Source organism: Stegodyphus dumicola, chromosome X2, assembly GCF_044657685.1.
Source record: "Stegodyphus dumicola isolate Sdum_Otavi_A_Nest chromosome X2, ASM4465768v1".
NCBI classification, from domain to species: domain Eukaryota; kingdom Metazoa; phylum Arthropoda; class Arachnida; order Araneae; family Eresidae; genus Stegodyphus; species Stegodyphus dumicola.
In genome coordinates this window covers 108,940,975-108,958,874 of record NC_140781.1, presented here as the reverse complement: position 1 = coordinate 108,958,874, position 17,900 = coordinate 108,940,975, and the positions used below count along the sequence as shown (strand labels likewise).

The 17,900-nt window shown below is 35.2% G+C and overlaps 1 protein-coding gene across 1 annotated transcript in view; it reads left to right on the top strand.

Annotated features, from left to right (window-relative positions):
• The first annotated feature begins 5,246 nt into the window (after positions 1–5,246).
• LOC118190285 (ubiquitin domain-containing protein 2) overlaps positions 5,247–17,900 on the top strand; it is a 47,641-nt gene continuing 34,987 nt past the window's right edge. Inside the window, exon 1 of the mRNA XM_035360982.2 lies at positions 5,247–5,674. Within this exon, the coding sequence (XP_035216873.1) occupies positions 5,593–5,674 (82 nt within the window). The 5' untranslated portion in view covers positions 5,247–5,592. The remainder of the gene's footprint in view (positions 5,675–17,900) is intronic.

The following is a 17,900-nucleotide window of genomic DNA, read 5'->3' as shown; positions in this document are numbered from 1 at the left end:
TCGTTTCCCTCGGATCCTCAAGAGATAGAGGGGGGTCCTGTCTTGAGACATGGAGCGGTCTCTCCTCCTCCTCCTCCTCGAGAAGTCTTGAGAAAGGGAGAGGATTTTCGGTTCCCTTATTCTCGAGGGGTCTTGACAAATTGAGAGGTCCCTCCTCTTCGAAAGAGAGAGAAATTTTGGTTCCCTTATCCTCGAGGGGTTTTGACAAATCGAGAGGTCCCTCATTTTCGAGGGGTCTTGATAAATGGGGAGGTTTTTCATCTTCGAGGGGGTTTGATAAAGGAAGAGGTCCCTCCTTCTCGAGGGGTCTTGAGAAAGGGAGAGGTTTTTCATCTTCGAGGAGGTTTGACAATGGGAGAGATCTCTCCTTCTCGAGGGGTCTCTCTTCCTCAAGGGGTCTTGAGAAAGGGAGAGTTTTTCATCCTCGACGGGTTTTGACAAACGGAGAGGAATCTGAACAGGCTTCTCCTCATCCCCATCATTATCGAGGAGGATGAGGATAGGCTTTTGGAAAGGTTTTTTCTTTTTCTTCTGAACAGCCTCCTCTTGATGCTCGGGGAGAGGGATGGGGTAGTTGTTCCACCATTCTATTTTTTCTTGCTCGAGGATTTTTTCAAAAGTCGTGGCCTCTCTAAGATGAGACGAAGGAGGAGAGTCCTCGAGAAGAATATAATAGGTATTCTTCCCAGTCTTCTCGATCGAGAGAGGTTCGTGCAGACATTTGTGCAACCATTCACTAAAATGAACGAGAATCCCTTTTGTCTTCTCAAGACGATCCATAATCCTATTCATTTGCGAGACGGTTAGAAAGTGGGACGTGTAAAAATATTTGGCTCGTTTCATTAACAAAATTTGTGCTTCCAAAGGTGGAATGTCACGAGCCATCAAAACGTTTTCGTCGGATAAAAATTCGTCCCGCATCTTTTGACAACTCACCACGGTATGATAACCCGCATAGTTTGAAAAATCGGAGGCTTTCAGGTAAACGACTCCTTGGATGATATAAAAGGAAAGATCAACATATTTATATTTGAAAGGAATACACGTAGTGAGCTGGGGATGCCTCCTCATGATCCACTTGGACAAAAATACGACTTTGGGGCTCTACCCTTTTATTTATAGAGAGAAAGAGAGTGTGACCTTCCCTTCCCTCCTCCTCTCTCCCTGCTTCCTCTATCTCTGGACGTCCTTGGATTGGAAAGGGTGACTTTGAAAATAAAAGGAAGGTCATGGTTGGATAATTTTTAGTTTTTTAAATTATTACTTTCACTTCCTCATTCCCACACACATTCATTATTTAAGAAAAGAAAAAGAGGTCATGGAGATAAGATTTCTTGGAAAGAAGAGAGAGAGAAACAAAAAAGAAAACAAATAAAACGGACGTCATAGAGCCTCTACGTGTGTCTGTGTGTGTCTATATATATATAAAAAGGCGAGAGTACTGGGCGAGATCATTTCTTTTCCATTGGGAGCCATGTCGCTGTTAGACGGTTTTCCAACTCAACGGATTTCGAACGGGGAGGATTTGAAGACGCTAAAGCAAATCTCCAACTTGAAAATCTTTTTGGCGTGTCATTGTGCGACATTTATTCCGCATTTACCACCTCATCAAGCGATCGTTTCTTTCAACCAAGATGTCGAATCCTCCAACCTGCTCGTTCAGAATATATACAGAAATTTATTCGAATCGCAACAAACGAAAGAGGAATCTCCCTTCTCTTGGAATCGGATGGATCGAGCTTTGAGACGGCCCATTCAAACAGACCGGCGATATACGGATCCGCGCACGAGTTTTCGGTGGAAGAATATTTTTCTCACGAAACGATATTTTACGTTTGGAGTGAGAACGACGGCTGAGGACGAAGTTCATATTGTTCAGACCACAGCCGCTCCTCTCGCCTATTACGAATCATCGTCCCCCAATCGGAAGGAAAGAAGTTTTAAAGTCAGCGACAGCATGAAATATAAGAAATATATTCTAAGACCTTTTCAAAACTATGTCGTTTCCCCGAAAACGCAATATCTCATCGTCACGACCCAGAAGAGTCTCTTTCTCGTCGATCGGTGCTCGTACTCGCTTTGGAAACAATTGAAAAAGGAGATTTCTTTCCAATCGCCGATGATGTTTCAAGAAGAAGAAGAGAACCCTCCGCCACCTTTACCCATCCCTTCCTTAGATGATAAGAGGAGCTGGACCAAACAGTCATGGCCCGAAACAAAATCGACCCGGCAACGGAATGAAATCGAAGTCATCACGATTGAAGATGAGGAGGAAGAAAAAAAATTACCTCTTAAAAAACGGTCGACTTACCGGAACCTACCTGGCGTGCAAGATCCGCTTCAGAATCCAGAAGCTTCTTCTTCTTCTTTCCCGACTTGTTCAAACAGGCAGCCTCTTTCGGACTCCTCACAGACAGAACCTCTTCCAGTATCCTCTTCTTCTTCTCCTCCAACCTTTCCCGACATCGTAGAGGTAGAATGTCAGACGGGTCCACAAACTTCAAAAAGTCCCGACATCGTAGAGGTAGAATGTCAGCCGGGTCCACAAGCTCCAACGGGTCCAGAAATCGTAGAGGTAGAATCGCAGCCGGGTCCAGACATCCTAGATCCCTCCACTCATCCCAAAGAGACTCCAAGTGTTTCAAGACAGCCTTGTGAGGATCCAGCCCTTCCCGTATGGAATGATTATATGGACTTACAAAATTTGATGCAACAGGAAGGAGAAGAAAATAATCATACGGATGGGTGGGTCAAAGACTGTTTAGATCATTTAACCTCGAATGAAATTGAACTGTTATGGAATTGCATTTCTGAAATCACATCGGAAATGGGATAAAAACCAAAACAAAAAAACTTTTTTAATAACAAATTGGAGGAGGGTCATGATGTCAATTAAAAAAAAATATTATATAGAGTCCAATCTTGGTGGTTCACTTCAGTTTTCCAGCATGAGGTGATCCACGTTTCCCGAAATATGGATCCCATTCCAAGAGAGATTGTGTAGAGCCTTCACTTCAGTTCTTTTTTTTATATACCAAGAGGAGAGGGTCCCCAAAGGGCTACCCATGTCCAAAGAGAGAAAGTGTAGAGCGTTCATTTCAGTTTTTTTCCAAGTTTAGGGGAGGGAGGTCTCAAAATGACACCCCCCCCATTTTCAAAGAGAGATGGTGTAGAGCGTTCATTTCTGTTTTTTTTCCAAAGTTAGGGAGTTTTCAAATGACTACCCATTTCAGAGAAAGAGAGAAAGAGAGAGCGAGAGAGAGAAGGTGTAGAGCGTTCATTTCAGTTTTCCAAGGTTAGGATGGTGGTGGAGAATCCTCCAAAATGGCTACTCATCTCAAAGAGAGAGAGAGAGAGAAAAAGCGTAGAGCGTCCATTTCAGTTTTCCAACATTAGAAGGTCCCAAAATACCTTCTGAATTCAAAGAGAGATCGTGTAGAGCGTTCATTTCCAGTTCTCCAAGATCAGAAGAAGAGGGTCCGCTTTTCCCAAAATGGCTTTCCGCATTCAGAGACAGCGAAGTGCAGACTTCAGTTTTCTCCCTCCCCAAGAATAGAGGGTCCCAAAATGGCTTTCCATTTCAAAGAGAGAGGGAGAGGCGTTCATTTCCATTCTCCAAGATAGGGTCGTCTGCTTTTTTCCCAAAATGGCTTCCTAATTCAAAGAGAGAGAGAGAGAGAGAGAGAGTGAAAGGGTGTGTAGAGCGGTCATGTTCATTCTCCAAGATAGGGTCGTCAGCTTTTTCTCAAAATGGCATCTCCCCATTCAAAAAGAGATCGTGACCAATTTTTTCCAGTTTTTTCCAAGATGGGGGGAGAAGAAAACCTAGGATGGAATAACACGACACACAGAGAGAAAGAGAAAAAAACGCCATCTTGTCATTTTCTGATAGGGTACCGGTGTTCGAATACTTTTGTGACCGACTGTACAGATTCTAGCCAGTAGCTTCGCAGGGTTCTCTACGTCGACCGCCGGAAGGATGGGAATCAGGCTAAGGGGCAATTAATTTCACCTTCTCAGTGTCAGTGCAAGCAATCCTATTTTGTCCATTAAAGAAAAAAATCTCTGAAATCGGCTGCATTCATCGCCTATGCCTGGAGTTCACTCTGATAACATTATTGAGTGAGAAGAATGATTCTTGATCCCTTGAATTATCTGTTACATGCTTCTAAAGGACCATTTACATAAGACTTTGAGCACAAGAAGCGTAACTGTTCTGATAAAGCGAAAAACAATTGAGCAATTTTTACTATAAACAATTGAGCAAATAAAACAATTGAGCAACTTTTACCATAATGTCATTCTAAGTTTCAAGGTGAGATGTTTTCTCAGTATATAAAACTAATTCCATTAAAACCTAGTCAAGCACACCCGTGAAGTTCGAGCCTATTTCTTAGGCTTAAAATTCCTTTAGCATAAACGGCAATTTAGAAGGCATAATAACAGATATCAGTTTAGATTAGTTTTAGCGATTAAGGCAAAGTAGAAGAGGACTATTTGAAGAAAAGGAAGATACTTTAATGGAGGGCTTTCTTAGCAAAACTGGCTCATATTCAGTTACATATCGCGAAAAACATTTAAACATATCTGAAGCAAGCCTGATTTAAAACTGGGTTAGAGAGAGATTAAACTGTTTGCTGTGCCACGACATGTATGAGTGTAACAGCAATAACAGCTGCAGTAAAGTGTTGCAGAAACATGGGGTGAAAATTTAAAAAAAAATGATTGTTATACTCCCTGTTTCGATATGCAGCCTACTGTAATTCTAAAAATTTGTTATTCTAAGATAGAATTAAGGATTCAGAAGTGTTTCTTGTAAGGAAATAGCATCAGGTCTGAGTTCATTTGTAAAATCCCTGAATTCATCAATACAATTAATTTCTCAAATCATGTTTATGACTGCGAAAGTCGAAAAGGCTTGAAACATATTTCTAGATTTAATATTGGTTACATAAATACTGCTGAGTATTTCTTCTAAACAATTACAATTATAAACTTGTTTTCAACTATTTTTCTCCAAGTTTATTCTGCATAGAAATATGATCTAAAAACACTTTTATCCTTCCCTTTATTGCGATATTGCATAGTTTTCCTTTTATTTTAAAGAAGAAACTGAAATTATAAGGGATATTTAGACAGTAATTTAAAGTGGTACTGATTAGAAATGTAATTTAAACAAATAATTAAATAAAGCACGTGAACTGTTTACCATTTCTGTTCAAAATACAACAGCTTGCTATCTTAAGTTGCTTGGCCAATCAACAACATACTTATTCTTCAACCAATACCATCACAGGCTGATCTCGAAGAAGGATAATTAACATTTCATAACAATGAATATTCAGGAAAAATTAAATTTTGGATATTTTAATGGCAGTTTATACTCATTTATTGTTGTGTAAAGCTTGATCAATTTTTAAGTTCTTTGTATATACTATGAAAATTCTATCGCTATAGTTTAGGCTTATGGAATTCACTCATTCACTTTGTCCGAATGTTGGGTCGCAGCTGCCGACAGAAACATTTTAAAACTTATATACATCGTGTTAGAAAACGAGATAACGATCGAATTATGTTAAATTATCTGTGATAATGGGAGGTTGTTTTGGTACTCAACAAAGCAGACCTTCCTCAGGCATTGAATCTCTAGATGGCACAAGTTTACACCAAACAAGTAAGGAATCATATTAATTGGTTTACTACCAATAAAATTTTGTAGCCGTTCGGCTGTAGCTATAATACCATGAATAGTCATTTGTAGTAATAAGATTTGTAAAGAATGAAATTATTGACATGGAAACATTACAAAGAAAATTCATTAATCTATGTTCTACTTTTTTTGCTTGTGTTTATGTTGCATAAGTAGGTTGTATTAGTTTAATGTGGAACATATTTCTCATCATAATGCAGATTTTTTTTGTACTGCTTCAAATCCTTTAATATCCTGATTTTTAGAAAGGCCTATCTTATGAATTTGTGTCATATTCATAATTTAATGATATTCTTAAGGAGAAATCTATATGTAAATTGAGCTGTACCTTTTAGCAGCTTTTGACAGTTAGTTAATTTAAAGTAAATATGCCATTTACCTAAAGAATTAAAATTAAAGGATTGTCTTTTTTTTTTTATTTGGAAAGGGTAAAGATCTGTGCTAACATGCATTTGTTTTTATCATACAAGTACAATATTTAAGCTATATTTGATCATTTGGATTTTTAGAATAAATGGTCTTTTAGCATGCCACTATGACATTCCTTTTTAATGTTCGTGTACATTTTGGGGAGGTATTTAAGTGGATTTCATGTTTTATGTGCTTGACCTCTGTCTAACATCTGTTTTATTTACTGAAACTAAGAGCATGTTGAATATACCCTTTATAGGCATAAAGTAGTAAGATTTTGGAAATGAAGTACATCTTTTAGGTGAGTGTGGAATTTGAGTTGAAGTGCATTGCTATGTGGATTAAAATTGTTTAGTAATTGTACGTAGTATATGTGCCGATTTAAAAAAAAAAAAAAATGTCACGAACTAGACATCTGTTTATTATGCAAAATCATATGTGACTGGGCAGGCCAAGTTTGTCCTTTTAATAAACAGCATGTCTTTTATATATCTAAGACAGTTCATTTACTCATGTGTGTGGATCAAAATACGGGATGCTTTAATGGAAAGGAATAAGATTTTACTTTTCTGTAAAACTGTTATGCTTCGCAGGGCAGAACTATGTTGTATGTCTCATCAAGAAAAAAAAAAAACTAGAATATCTGTCCATGTTCATTCATGTTATCTGAATGGAAGTATTCTTCGCTATTGGATCAGTTGAAGTGTATCAATTAACTATTTGTTGTGCTTCCTACTTCCCAAATATTCAGACCTAAACTCTTTGTCATTTTTTTTTTCTAGGGATTTGGGTAACATACCATATACAGGCTTCTATATATTGAGGATAATGATGGATTTCAGCAAATCTTTCTATAACTGTTGTGCAGTGGAATGATTGTAGAATGAAATAGACTGTCAAGCTGATGTATATCGGCTTATCAGAGATGCATATTTAAAATATCGTGCATAGTTGACTTTCATCTTACCCTAGTCATGATTTATAACACTTTTCTGTAAGAAAAAAATTTTTCAAAAAAATAAAATGTTCCTTCTATTAAAAATGTTCTTTATAAAAAGAAGTTTAATTTTGTACTTTTTTTTTTTTTTTTTTTTTTGTACAGAATATTATAATGTTTTAAACTGTAAAGTCATGTTCTTGTTCACTTACAATTTTAAAAGTTACCCATCCATATAATCAGGTAACAAATAGCATTGTCTGTAGACTTAAGTTATGGAAGGAAAGTTATCTCATATTTATTACTTTCTTCAAGAGTATTTGAAAGACTATTTTACTTTAACATTAAATTATGATTAATCATATTACATGGTTTTGAAACATTTTATTGCAAGGAATGGCTTTTCTGCATATTTTTGAAATATCAAAAAGATATGAAGAAAAATTTAATTTTGTTGTTAGGATCATAAGTTACATTACACTAATAACTAGTAAATATTAATTTCTGTCATGGCTTTTCAATCGGATTAATGTGCAGTTTTTGTTGAGAGGTATTATTTTTAAAAAAGGAAAAAAGTCATGAAGTTTGTTTATATGTACTTGGAAAATAAGCCACTTGATTTCAAATTTAAATTTGGATATCATTCAACCTCAAATTGATGTTGATTTATTAAAAACTGTGTATGTTGAGAAAAATTGTTACAAAATCTGTTTCCCAAGGAGAAAAAATATTCTGTGTTGTAGGCCAGAAGTATGCCATAAAAATATGACAATAATAAAAGCAACAGTCATTTTATCATCTGAGAACCTAGTAAAAACAGAACAAAATATAATGAGATAAGATTGTATATAGACTTTAAGAAGAAATCTTTAATTGAAGTTTGTGTATGGAAAACTTGGAAATCTTCAAAGAAATATAATTCTCAACTGAAATATTTTCTGGCCTATGGCACAGACATTTTCTCCTTCATTAAGATGATGATCTTATGAGAGTGTCCATCTGAAAATTTAGAGTTTTTGTCTATATTTTTTGAAGTTAGCTTTAGCTGAAGGTGGACTTTTGCCTAATGTTAAATACTTTAGTGCTTTACTTGTTCTCTTAAATGCAAATAATATGTTTTTTGAAATATTAAATTTTTGACATATATGAAATAATAATTGCTATCAATGCTTGGATAAACTGAAGTATGTTTTTTTAATCATTTTTTTCAGCATGTCATTTTATGACTTTAGTTCTCCTACAAATTATAAAAAGTTGTAGCTTGGATATAAGACATGTGAGGATAAATTTTCAAAAGTAAATGCAGTTATTTTTAATTAATTATTGAATGAATAATCCCTTTATTATTTAAAAGAGTTTGTACCTCTTTCCAGTAGCATATCTGGAGTTTTATGTGTACATTTAATATTATGTCTGTTTATATTAACTAAGCATTATTTTTAACTTGATCCATTTTGTCTACTTAAGGGGTAATGTGTACTGTCTTCTTTCAGTATTAATATGGTGTCGAGGATCAGCCAGCATACTGAATCCAAATGTATTAATGAAGAGTACATTCTCCTTTCAAATGAGAGTCCAGTTTTATTATTCTTAACTCCAATATAGGCATACTTTTGCATAGATTTGTGTGAGAGACAAATGTTTTTATATTGGCCAGTAGGCCAAGTTTTTCAGAACTTCCTTTGAACAGTTTATCTTAACAGTTCCTGCTGTATTGGCTATGAGGACTCCAGTAAGTTGCTTTGCAGCCCTGATAAATATTGATCCCAATTAATAACTTTTTAATGATTTTTATTATTTGTTACAGTAACTTTTGCAGTGTTTTTAGAGTCTTCTGCTCAATCATGTATTATAGTGATAGCATACTGACAATATATTGTTGTATATTCAGCATTGTCGAAACTTCTTTCTATGACTGTTCCATTGTTTTGATAATTCTATTGAAAAGTTCTTTATGCCAGAGTTGACTTTAGCGTACCCCTTGTGTTATCGTGAAATTGTTGTTTTATTTATCGCCAAGTTGTTGTTTCATTTATCACCAAGATGTTGTCTCATTTTTGACAACCTGAGTAGTTGAATGTTATGGAAACCCTATTATGACGTAATTGGTTGTGGTGAATTTGAATTATGGGAAAAAATTTGGAAAGTGTGTGTTGGATTTTGGGTAAGGGCTTGTGTATGATGGATTAGTACATTGTTGATTTTGTGGTTTACACGGTAAATTGGCTGACTGTAGGATTTGGAAAGGAAGGGAAAAAAGCATTAATTGACTGGTGTGTAAATGAAGGTTTACTTAGTAGCCATTATTAAGTGTCCTGTTTGGAGGAAGGAAATATGTATGGTCGAACATCGGCTATTTTCAAATGGAAGATATTTTTTACTCGTATTTTTGTGAATTTATGTGGCTACACCAGTATACAGATTCTAGTTCAGATAATTTTAGGAAGTGTGTGGATGCTGTTAAGGAATTGTGTTTGAAGACGCATAAATAAGGTAAGTGGATATTTCCTTCGTGTAGTGCTAAGATGACTTTCTTTTTTTATGTTATTTCATTGTTTGATTTAAAGTGTGTTTATTCAGATTATATACTTTGGCTGCGCCATTGACTTTTTAAGTGAATATAGTTCGATGTGTACGTGGACGAAATCAAAGGGAGTGCGCAAAGCCTAGTTTATGTAATTCTGGGATATTTTTAAAGTGAAAATAGGTCAATGTGTACATGGATACCAAGTTTGTGCAATTCTTTCTCTTGTTATTTTGGCTTTGTGTAGCGGCAATTTTTGTGCCAAAATCGCTGCTTCGCAAGCCAAAATAACAAGTCAAAGAATTGCACAAACTCGGTATCCATGTACCACCAAAAATCGCAAAGTTTCACCAAAAGGTACCCTAAAATATACTTTTACCTACCATTTTAATGGAAATTGCAAGAAACTATACTTCACAACAAGCTAACCTGTAAACATATATAAGGCTAGAATGACCTTTTCATGGCTTTTCACCCTGTTCAAGTTATCCATATGCACCAAACTGGCAACAGGTATTCAATTTCTCCAATTCCCAGCACATTTGGCGACTTCTTGCCAAATCCAGTATATTTAAAGAACAATCTTTTTATTCTATGAAGTTGCTGTTTAAATTGCTAGTTCACTGTAGTGTAAAATGTATTGCAAGTTTTATGTCTTAATTTATATGGGTTAGAGTAGACTGGAGAGTGCCCCTTGTATTATCGCAAAGTTGTTGTTTCGTTTATTGCCAAGTTGTTGTTTCATTTATGGTAACCTGAGTATGTTCTGTAAATATACTTTTACTTAGTGTTGGGTGCTCCTTTGACATTTTAAGTGAAAATATATGGCAACCTGTTTTCCTTTCCCTTCCATTATGCAGGAGCGGAAAAAAAGTCACAGCGTTCCTAGCTTTTTACATTGTGCATGAGTCACATCATTTCTACTTTCAAATAATTTTAACAAAGTGCCTGAACCACATTTGATGCCAAATGCTTTCAACAAATATGCCAAATTTCAAAACGCCCAATATATAAATTCACATACATGTTCGTAAATTTTTGAAGGTATGCTTTGAAATTCATCTACTTTAAGATGATGGTAAACATTTTATAGATTATATTTCAAAATGTTTTCAAAAAATTTATAAAAATTATTTTAAAATCCAAATTTTAAAAATAAATCTTAAAAAAATAGGCGAATTTTATTGGGAATGAACCTAAATTTCAAAATATCAAAGGAAGAATCAAAGAAGTTTAATAAAAAAAAAGAGATATTAATAATTATATATCAAATTCAATTAACATCGAGGAGCTAAAATTTTAAAATTTTGAGAGCTAATTTTTTAAAATATACTTGTGCAATTTTTACAAAACTTGGCAGTTTGGCATAATTTGAGTCCTAGAATCGAAATATGGAAAACAATTGGCATGTCAATTCAGAGAAAGTCCAATTTTGAGTCAAAATACCTATACGAGAACAATGGTATATGTAAATCTAATACATAAAGTGCTTTCGAGACATGAAAAACGCAAGTTGAGCTTCGTTAATCAGCCCAGTAGAACAGGAGATATAGAAATGTCCCCCCCTTTTTTTGCGCTGTGTACATCTTTCAATTTATAATCTCATGATTCAGCTCTGAGAATCCGCAAATTATATTTTATGGGGTGGGGCTGTTTAAGTTAGTAAAAAACATACATGTCCTGTTAGGTATAAAATAGCAAGCATATGGAAAATCTGGCATTCTTTTCCTTGGATGGAATCATCTGCATATCAACTGTAGAGTTGCTAAAGCAACAAAACTTTGGTAGTATGCAGGAAGTGTGTTTGTAATGATTGTAAGCTCTGAATTGCATCGGAATGTCTCAGTGTATTATGTAAAAGACATCCTGTACCCTTATAAAGTCCCAATGAAGACATTTCTTCCTTTAGACAGAACCCCTTATTCCTTCTATCATAGTTAACTTAATTGACCAGTATTTCTGTATTTGTTAGGTTGTAAGATCTATCTCTATTTGTCCACATACACTAACTTAGATCCTACAATGAACCTGGCGAATTCTCACACAGGCGTCAATTAAATACCAGCACAGAAGAAGAGTGAAAAATAACCCTTTATTGAATCAAACTAATTTAACAGAAAAGCATGGACTTCGTGCGTTACAAAACACCGTCCATTTGCGCTGATAACTAAACGTAGACTAAAATACAAATCAAAATCTGAAAAAATAAACGAGTGCAAGAATGCACTTCAAAATTACTCCTAAGAGATGGACTCACAAAAATCGAACCATCATGATACTAAACAGATATGGCCAAGTGGCTTACTAGCGTGACCGCGAAATAACAACGAAATGTGCGCTTGGCTAGCAAAACGCGCTCTGAAAAAAACTGAGATAATTACACGTTTAAATAGCACCTCACTTAACTTTAAATTTACATCCTCGTGAGAGAATGTGAGGAGAAGTTGAGAACAGGAAAACTTAAAATAAATTTGTTATGCAAATTAAGAAAAACCTTACAATTTCCCTCGCCAGAATTTAACTAGCACATAACAAGGCTTTAAAAGCCTGGATAAGATAGCTAAATTCTATATCTACATGTGAGTTCACCTTTGCAGTCTTAATCTATATCTTAACTAAATTTAAGGGTTTTTTTTTTTTTTTTTTTTTTTTTTACAGATGGACAAATGTGGCACATATTTACAATATCTTCTTCCTTTAGAAATTCTTTTAGGAAAAAAGTTTAGTACGTGCTCACATACATCTTACAATTGCCACACTTTTAATATATATATATTTTAACAGTTCAACCTTTTCTACATTTACTCAATTCAGTCTTTCTAAATAACATTGAAACTCCCCCTTGCTCTCCAGCATTGTGTACCGTAAAATGAGTACAACACTTACTGACTACCCCACATTTACTTGTTAGAATTAAACCAACTAGACCTAGAAAGACACCTTACAATCAAGTCTCAGCCTGAGGTGCTAACAGTAGTGAAAATTAACTTAGTGTTGTCTGGAGAGCCTAACCTTTTAAATTTCATTCATTCTCAATTTATCTAAACTTCTTTTTAGTGCTTATCATCAGTAAGATAGACTACTCTTTCATTTGAAACACAATTTCAAGCATACAAAATACTTTTAAGTAATTCAGAATTCAAACATTTTTGCATAATTAATTTCTTACTTTACTCCACTGTGAGATAAGCAAAGATTAATTACATGCACAAATTTCTCACACTTTCAGTAACAAAGTTCGTTTTCTTGATATCATACAAACGTTGTCCTACCACAGTCTCTACGACCAAAGTTAACATTTCATTGAATTAAAGTGAAGATTATTTGATAAACTTTCTTGCTTTTTATAAACATTTAAAGCTACTTAATACAACAATTTTAAATTATTTGCATAATAACAATAATGCAAAAACAATTCTTTTTAGCTTTTTTTTTTTTTTTTTTCAAACACAAAAATTGTAAGGTTCCTGCTAAATACAAAATTGTAAACTCTTACTAAATACAAAATTGTAAGCTTTTTGCTAGATACAAAATTGTAAGCTTTTTGCTAAATACAAAATTGTAAGCTTCTTCCTAAGTGCAAAATTGTAAGCTTCTTGCTAAATATAAAATTGTAAGCTTCTTGCTAATTTAAACAAATCTTGTCCTCTTCCCGAGGTAGAACTTACATAAATATTTTCAACCAACTTCGTACTAGATTTTAAAATAAATTTAAATAGAATAATTTTGACTTATCTTTTGTTTGGCATACTCTGTCATTCGCTTTTTGATGAAGTCTTCCCATGATAGAACTTGATTGAGGCGTCTCACCCGTATCCTCTGGTGACTTTGCCCGTTTCCATTGTTGTTCTATTTCCATTCTCCGTTGTCGGCCGTTTTCTTTTGATGCCTTGGTCCCACGCTGGTTTCTTCCAGCTATGTTCTACTTGTGCGTGTGCTGGACGCTTTCCGGTTGTGACCGAGGAACATCTTTGGACTAGCTGGAGAATTTTTCGCTGGACCTCCGTAGGCTGTCCTCCTTTTCTTAGGTATTTCCTTCTATTCAATGGCTCCTCGTCTAATGGAAGTTTCCTATTTGGAAATTGAGGTGCTAACGTATTCTTGACTTCCTTCTTTAGTGGCTGGCGTCGTAAGTTCTGATGTCTCAAATGCTCTCTCCTCTCCATTTGCCTGCTTGTCGATCTTGTGCGGGGTCTAGTCTCCCCTTCCTTTCTCAGGACCTTATTTCTCTTATGGGGCTTTTCTAATTTGCGTTTGTTTATACATCTAGGTTCTTGTAGTCGCCGCTTCTTTCCATCTGGCTCCAAGACTCTGTCTTCATTCCTTTTGGTTCCTGGAAGAACGATTTGTGCTGTTGAGGGCCCTTCTCCTAAGTTTGAAGTCTTCTGCAAAAAATCTTAAAAAATAGGCAATTCGTTACGATCATGGTATTTTTTCACTTGATCAACATTGGCAGTGATCTTGCCCTCTTTACTTCCTTCTGAATATAAAACTGATCCACAAATACGTTCAATCACATAGGAACCTTCAAATCTTGGGAAAAGTTTTGACACTTTTTCGAGTGGGGCGCAAGACAATGAATGTTTTCTTTTCAGTACTTTATCCCCAGGTTTAAAATTAAACTCTTTTCTTTTCTTATTATAGCACAATGATTGTTTTTCTCTGGATACATCTGAATTTTTGATTGCATCATTAATTAACTTCTGGATATCTTTTTGTTTAAATTCTTCCTCCTTTTTTCTGGACAAAGAATAATTTATCTAAAAAGGTAATTATCTTCCTCCCCAGAAAAAGTTCACGGGGCCCTTTCCCGTGGTATCATGCTTGGCCGTTCTGAGGGCTTACGCCAATTGATCTACATTGTCATTCTAGCGTCGGTGATACATTTTTGCATAGCTCCAAATGATTTTAACTATGTTTCTGTTTACGTGCTCGGCAATATTTGACTGCGATCTGTACAGGACCATCTTAAGGTGGCGGATGCCTAGCCCTGCACATAGCTCCTTGAAAATTTGACTAACGAATTGGGGGCCTTTATCTGATTTTACCCTAATTGGTGCTCAATATTTTAAAATATATTTATTTAGAAAAGAATCGGCTACAGTTTTCGCTGAGGCTCTTTTAATGGGGACTATTTCTAACCATTTTGAGAAATGGTCTACTATCACTAGTAAAAATCTATTTCTATTACTTTCATTTTATGGAAATTGGCTCGGTAGATCTATTTCAGTTAACTCATTAGGAAAAGCAGTTCTTATACTATTTAGATATACTCGAACGGGCTATAATATACATTGTTAACTAACTGGCATGTATGGCAGGACCTGATATACTCGGTTACCACTCTTTGAAGTTGCGGGAAAAAAACCGCCTCGTGCACTCTTTGTACAGTTTTACAAATACCTTGGTGTACAGTTGTAACTGTGTTGTGCAATTCCTTTAAAATACTGAGTCGCAACCTGGCGGCTGGAATGACTGGTCTTATTTCATTATACTCATTTGTTGTTTTAATATAAAATGATAGTTTATCGGAAATAATTTTTCTCTGGAATCTAATATTTTTTATGTTAATATGGAGCATTTTATTTGTTTTCCTTCTTTGTCCAATTTTATTCGAGATAATGTGTCTGCCGTGATATTTTCCTTTCCCGGTGTGTGTGTTTAACTATTAAGTTGAATTCTTGCAACTTTAACCCCTTCGCGCCGACTGTCACGTCTACGTGCCAGCAACGAACACACTCACCTACCGGCCGACACGCAGGCGTGACAGAGCATTTTCCCGTTTACTACCTACTGTCACGTATTTGTGCCAGTGTCCTGGAACGTTTTTCAAACTATAATTTCTGACACAAGATGGCACTGTATGTCCATATGGTTTCAGGTACATGTACATTAGACCTTCTACTCGAAATCAGAGAAGCATGACTCACATACACGTGTTTTTGATTATATAAACAAACGGAGAACTAAATGTTTCCGAATGGCGTGATTTATGATGTCTCTTTAAATCGCACTTTTATTCGCACGTGGCAGTTGTTTATTGTAAGTAGAAGTTTTATATGCGCTAAAGCATTGAGTATTTCGGTTTACAGTTCAGTTTTTAGAAAATAATTATATCTTGTTAGACGTGAATTCTTTCTGTTTTTACCGTTGCAATGTCGAAGCGTCGAAAATGTTTAACAGAGCATGAAATAGCAGAAATGATGCAAAATATTTCAGATATTGATTCTGAAATTCTGATATTGATTCTGAAAGATTAACTGAAAAACATTTTCCAAAACTTTGTTCAGAAGAGACTGATAAGAAAATGAGACGACGATGCTTCGTTTGTTCACATTCCCGGAAAAATCCTCCAAAACGGCAAATGAGTTATTACGTGTTCAAGGAATGTAACGTAGGACTGTGTGTAGATCCCTGTTTTCAAATTTTTCATACGAAAAGAGAATTTTAAGTAATATATTTAGTTTTCAGATGTATAATGTTAAAAGTCATAAGATGGTGAGTAATTAAAATAAAATGTGTAAAATATGCATTTAAACAAGAAATAAGGTAATTAAAGTATATATATATAAATATCTATAAAGCATAAGACGTTTAAATACTCTATAGAGCATTATTAAACAATGCGTTGATACTTCGGAAATTTCATGGATTTAGGCTTAGTAGCAAAAAAGCCCCCGGCCCTGGAGAGACGCTCGCAGAAGACACTGCCAGCCTCCGCGATAAGCGCACGTTTTCGCTACCCAGCTCGAAGGGGTTAATGCCCGTCTTATGAGTCGTGGACTTAAGTTTTTGACAGAATATAGTTGTCCCACAGCGGCATGATCTAAATACACGACTATCAGTGCCTTAGCAAAATAAACTCTGAATTTCTGTACGGTTAAAAGTACGGCCAATGCAGTATAATTTCTTTGAGTTTGAGTCAGTGTTTTTGAAAAATAAGCCATGGGCTGCTTATTCTGTACTAAAACAGCACCTACAGCGAAATCTGAAGCATCAGCCGAAATTTCGAGATTTTCATCCCACTCTGGGAATTTTAAGACCGGCGCTTGAATTAGTGCAGCTTTTAGTCTTTCAAACGCAGTGTTTGTTTCAGCTGATCACGAAAATGTGGCTTTTTTGCTTTTCTATTGTAAGAGCAGTTCCGCTATTTGTGCGAAGTTTTTTATAAATATTCTATAATAGCTACACATGCCTAAGAAAGAAGAGAGCTTTTTGTCAGTGTGGGCAGTGGATAATTCTTTATCGCAGTTACTTTCGAGCCTTGAGTTTCAATTCCACGTTTTGAAATCTTTTATCCTAAGTATTTTAGTTCTTCTGCCGCGAACTTGCACTTACTCTCATTTATTTTTAATCCCGCGTCTCTTAATAATGTAAAAACTTCATTCAAATCTTTTACGTGTTCATCAATATTTTCACTTGAGACAATTATATCGTCAAGATAAATAAACGTTGATTTCCTGAGGACAGGTCTTAATATAATGTCCATGGTGTGTTGAAAAGTCGCCAGGGCTCCATATAAGCCAAAAAGGCATTCTCAGGAAAGCACAAGTTCCTGATTTCATGATAAAAGCTGTTTTACGCATATCCTCTGGTTTCATAGCTATAGCATATAGTTCATTTAGGATTTTTCTGTATATTCAGTTTTTAGTAAGATGACACGCAAAAATTATAAAATTAAAATAACGTGAAATAGTGATTTATAAAATAATGAAGCATTTATGACTTTAGCAGTAAAATTTACAAAAATTACATTTTAGCAGTGTGAAATTTACCAGGAAAAAAAAAGGGGGGCTCAATATTTATTTATTTCCTTTATTAAGCATTTCTTCCAATGGACGTTGTTTAATTTGCTTCATTTTCATATCAACTTTTTAATTCTATAGATAGACATAATATCTTGTTCAGTTACAAGTTCATTGTTCAAGTCCTGCATTTCCCATGTGGAGAATTCCCACTAAATTGTCAGCTGAAATTTTTTTGTTCTCTGCAACCTCTGGGTCGCTTTCTTCACCTTCAGTAACAATATTTTCTGGATTTAGAAACACACTAGAGATTTCACTTTTCCTTTACTTGATTAATGATTGGGGCATTGTCATCGCGATAAAAAACTTTTGTTATACCATCTTGATTTATTACCATTTCACGACATTTCGTCGCAAATTCCACTAATTGGAAAATTTTACCTTTTGCTCACAGTATCTGAAAATCTTCAAATTTGCAGTTAACACCATAAAGGTTGGCTAGCGTCCAATAAACACTGTTGGTAATGTTTCATGAGGCAAATAAAGATGTGTTGTTCTCCTTAATTTTATCTT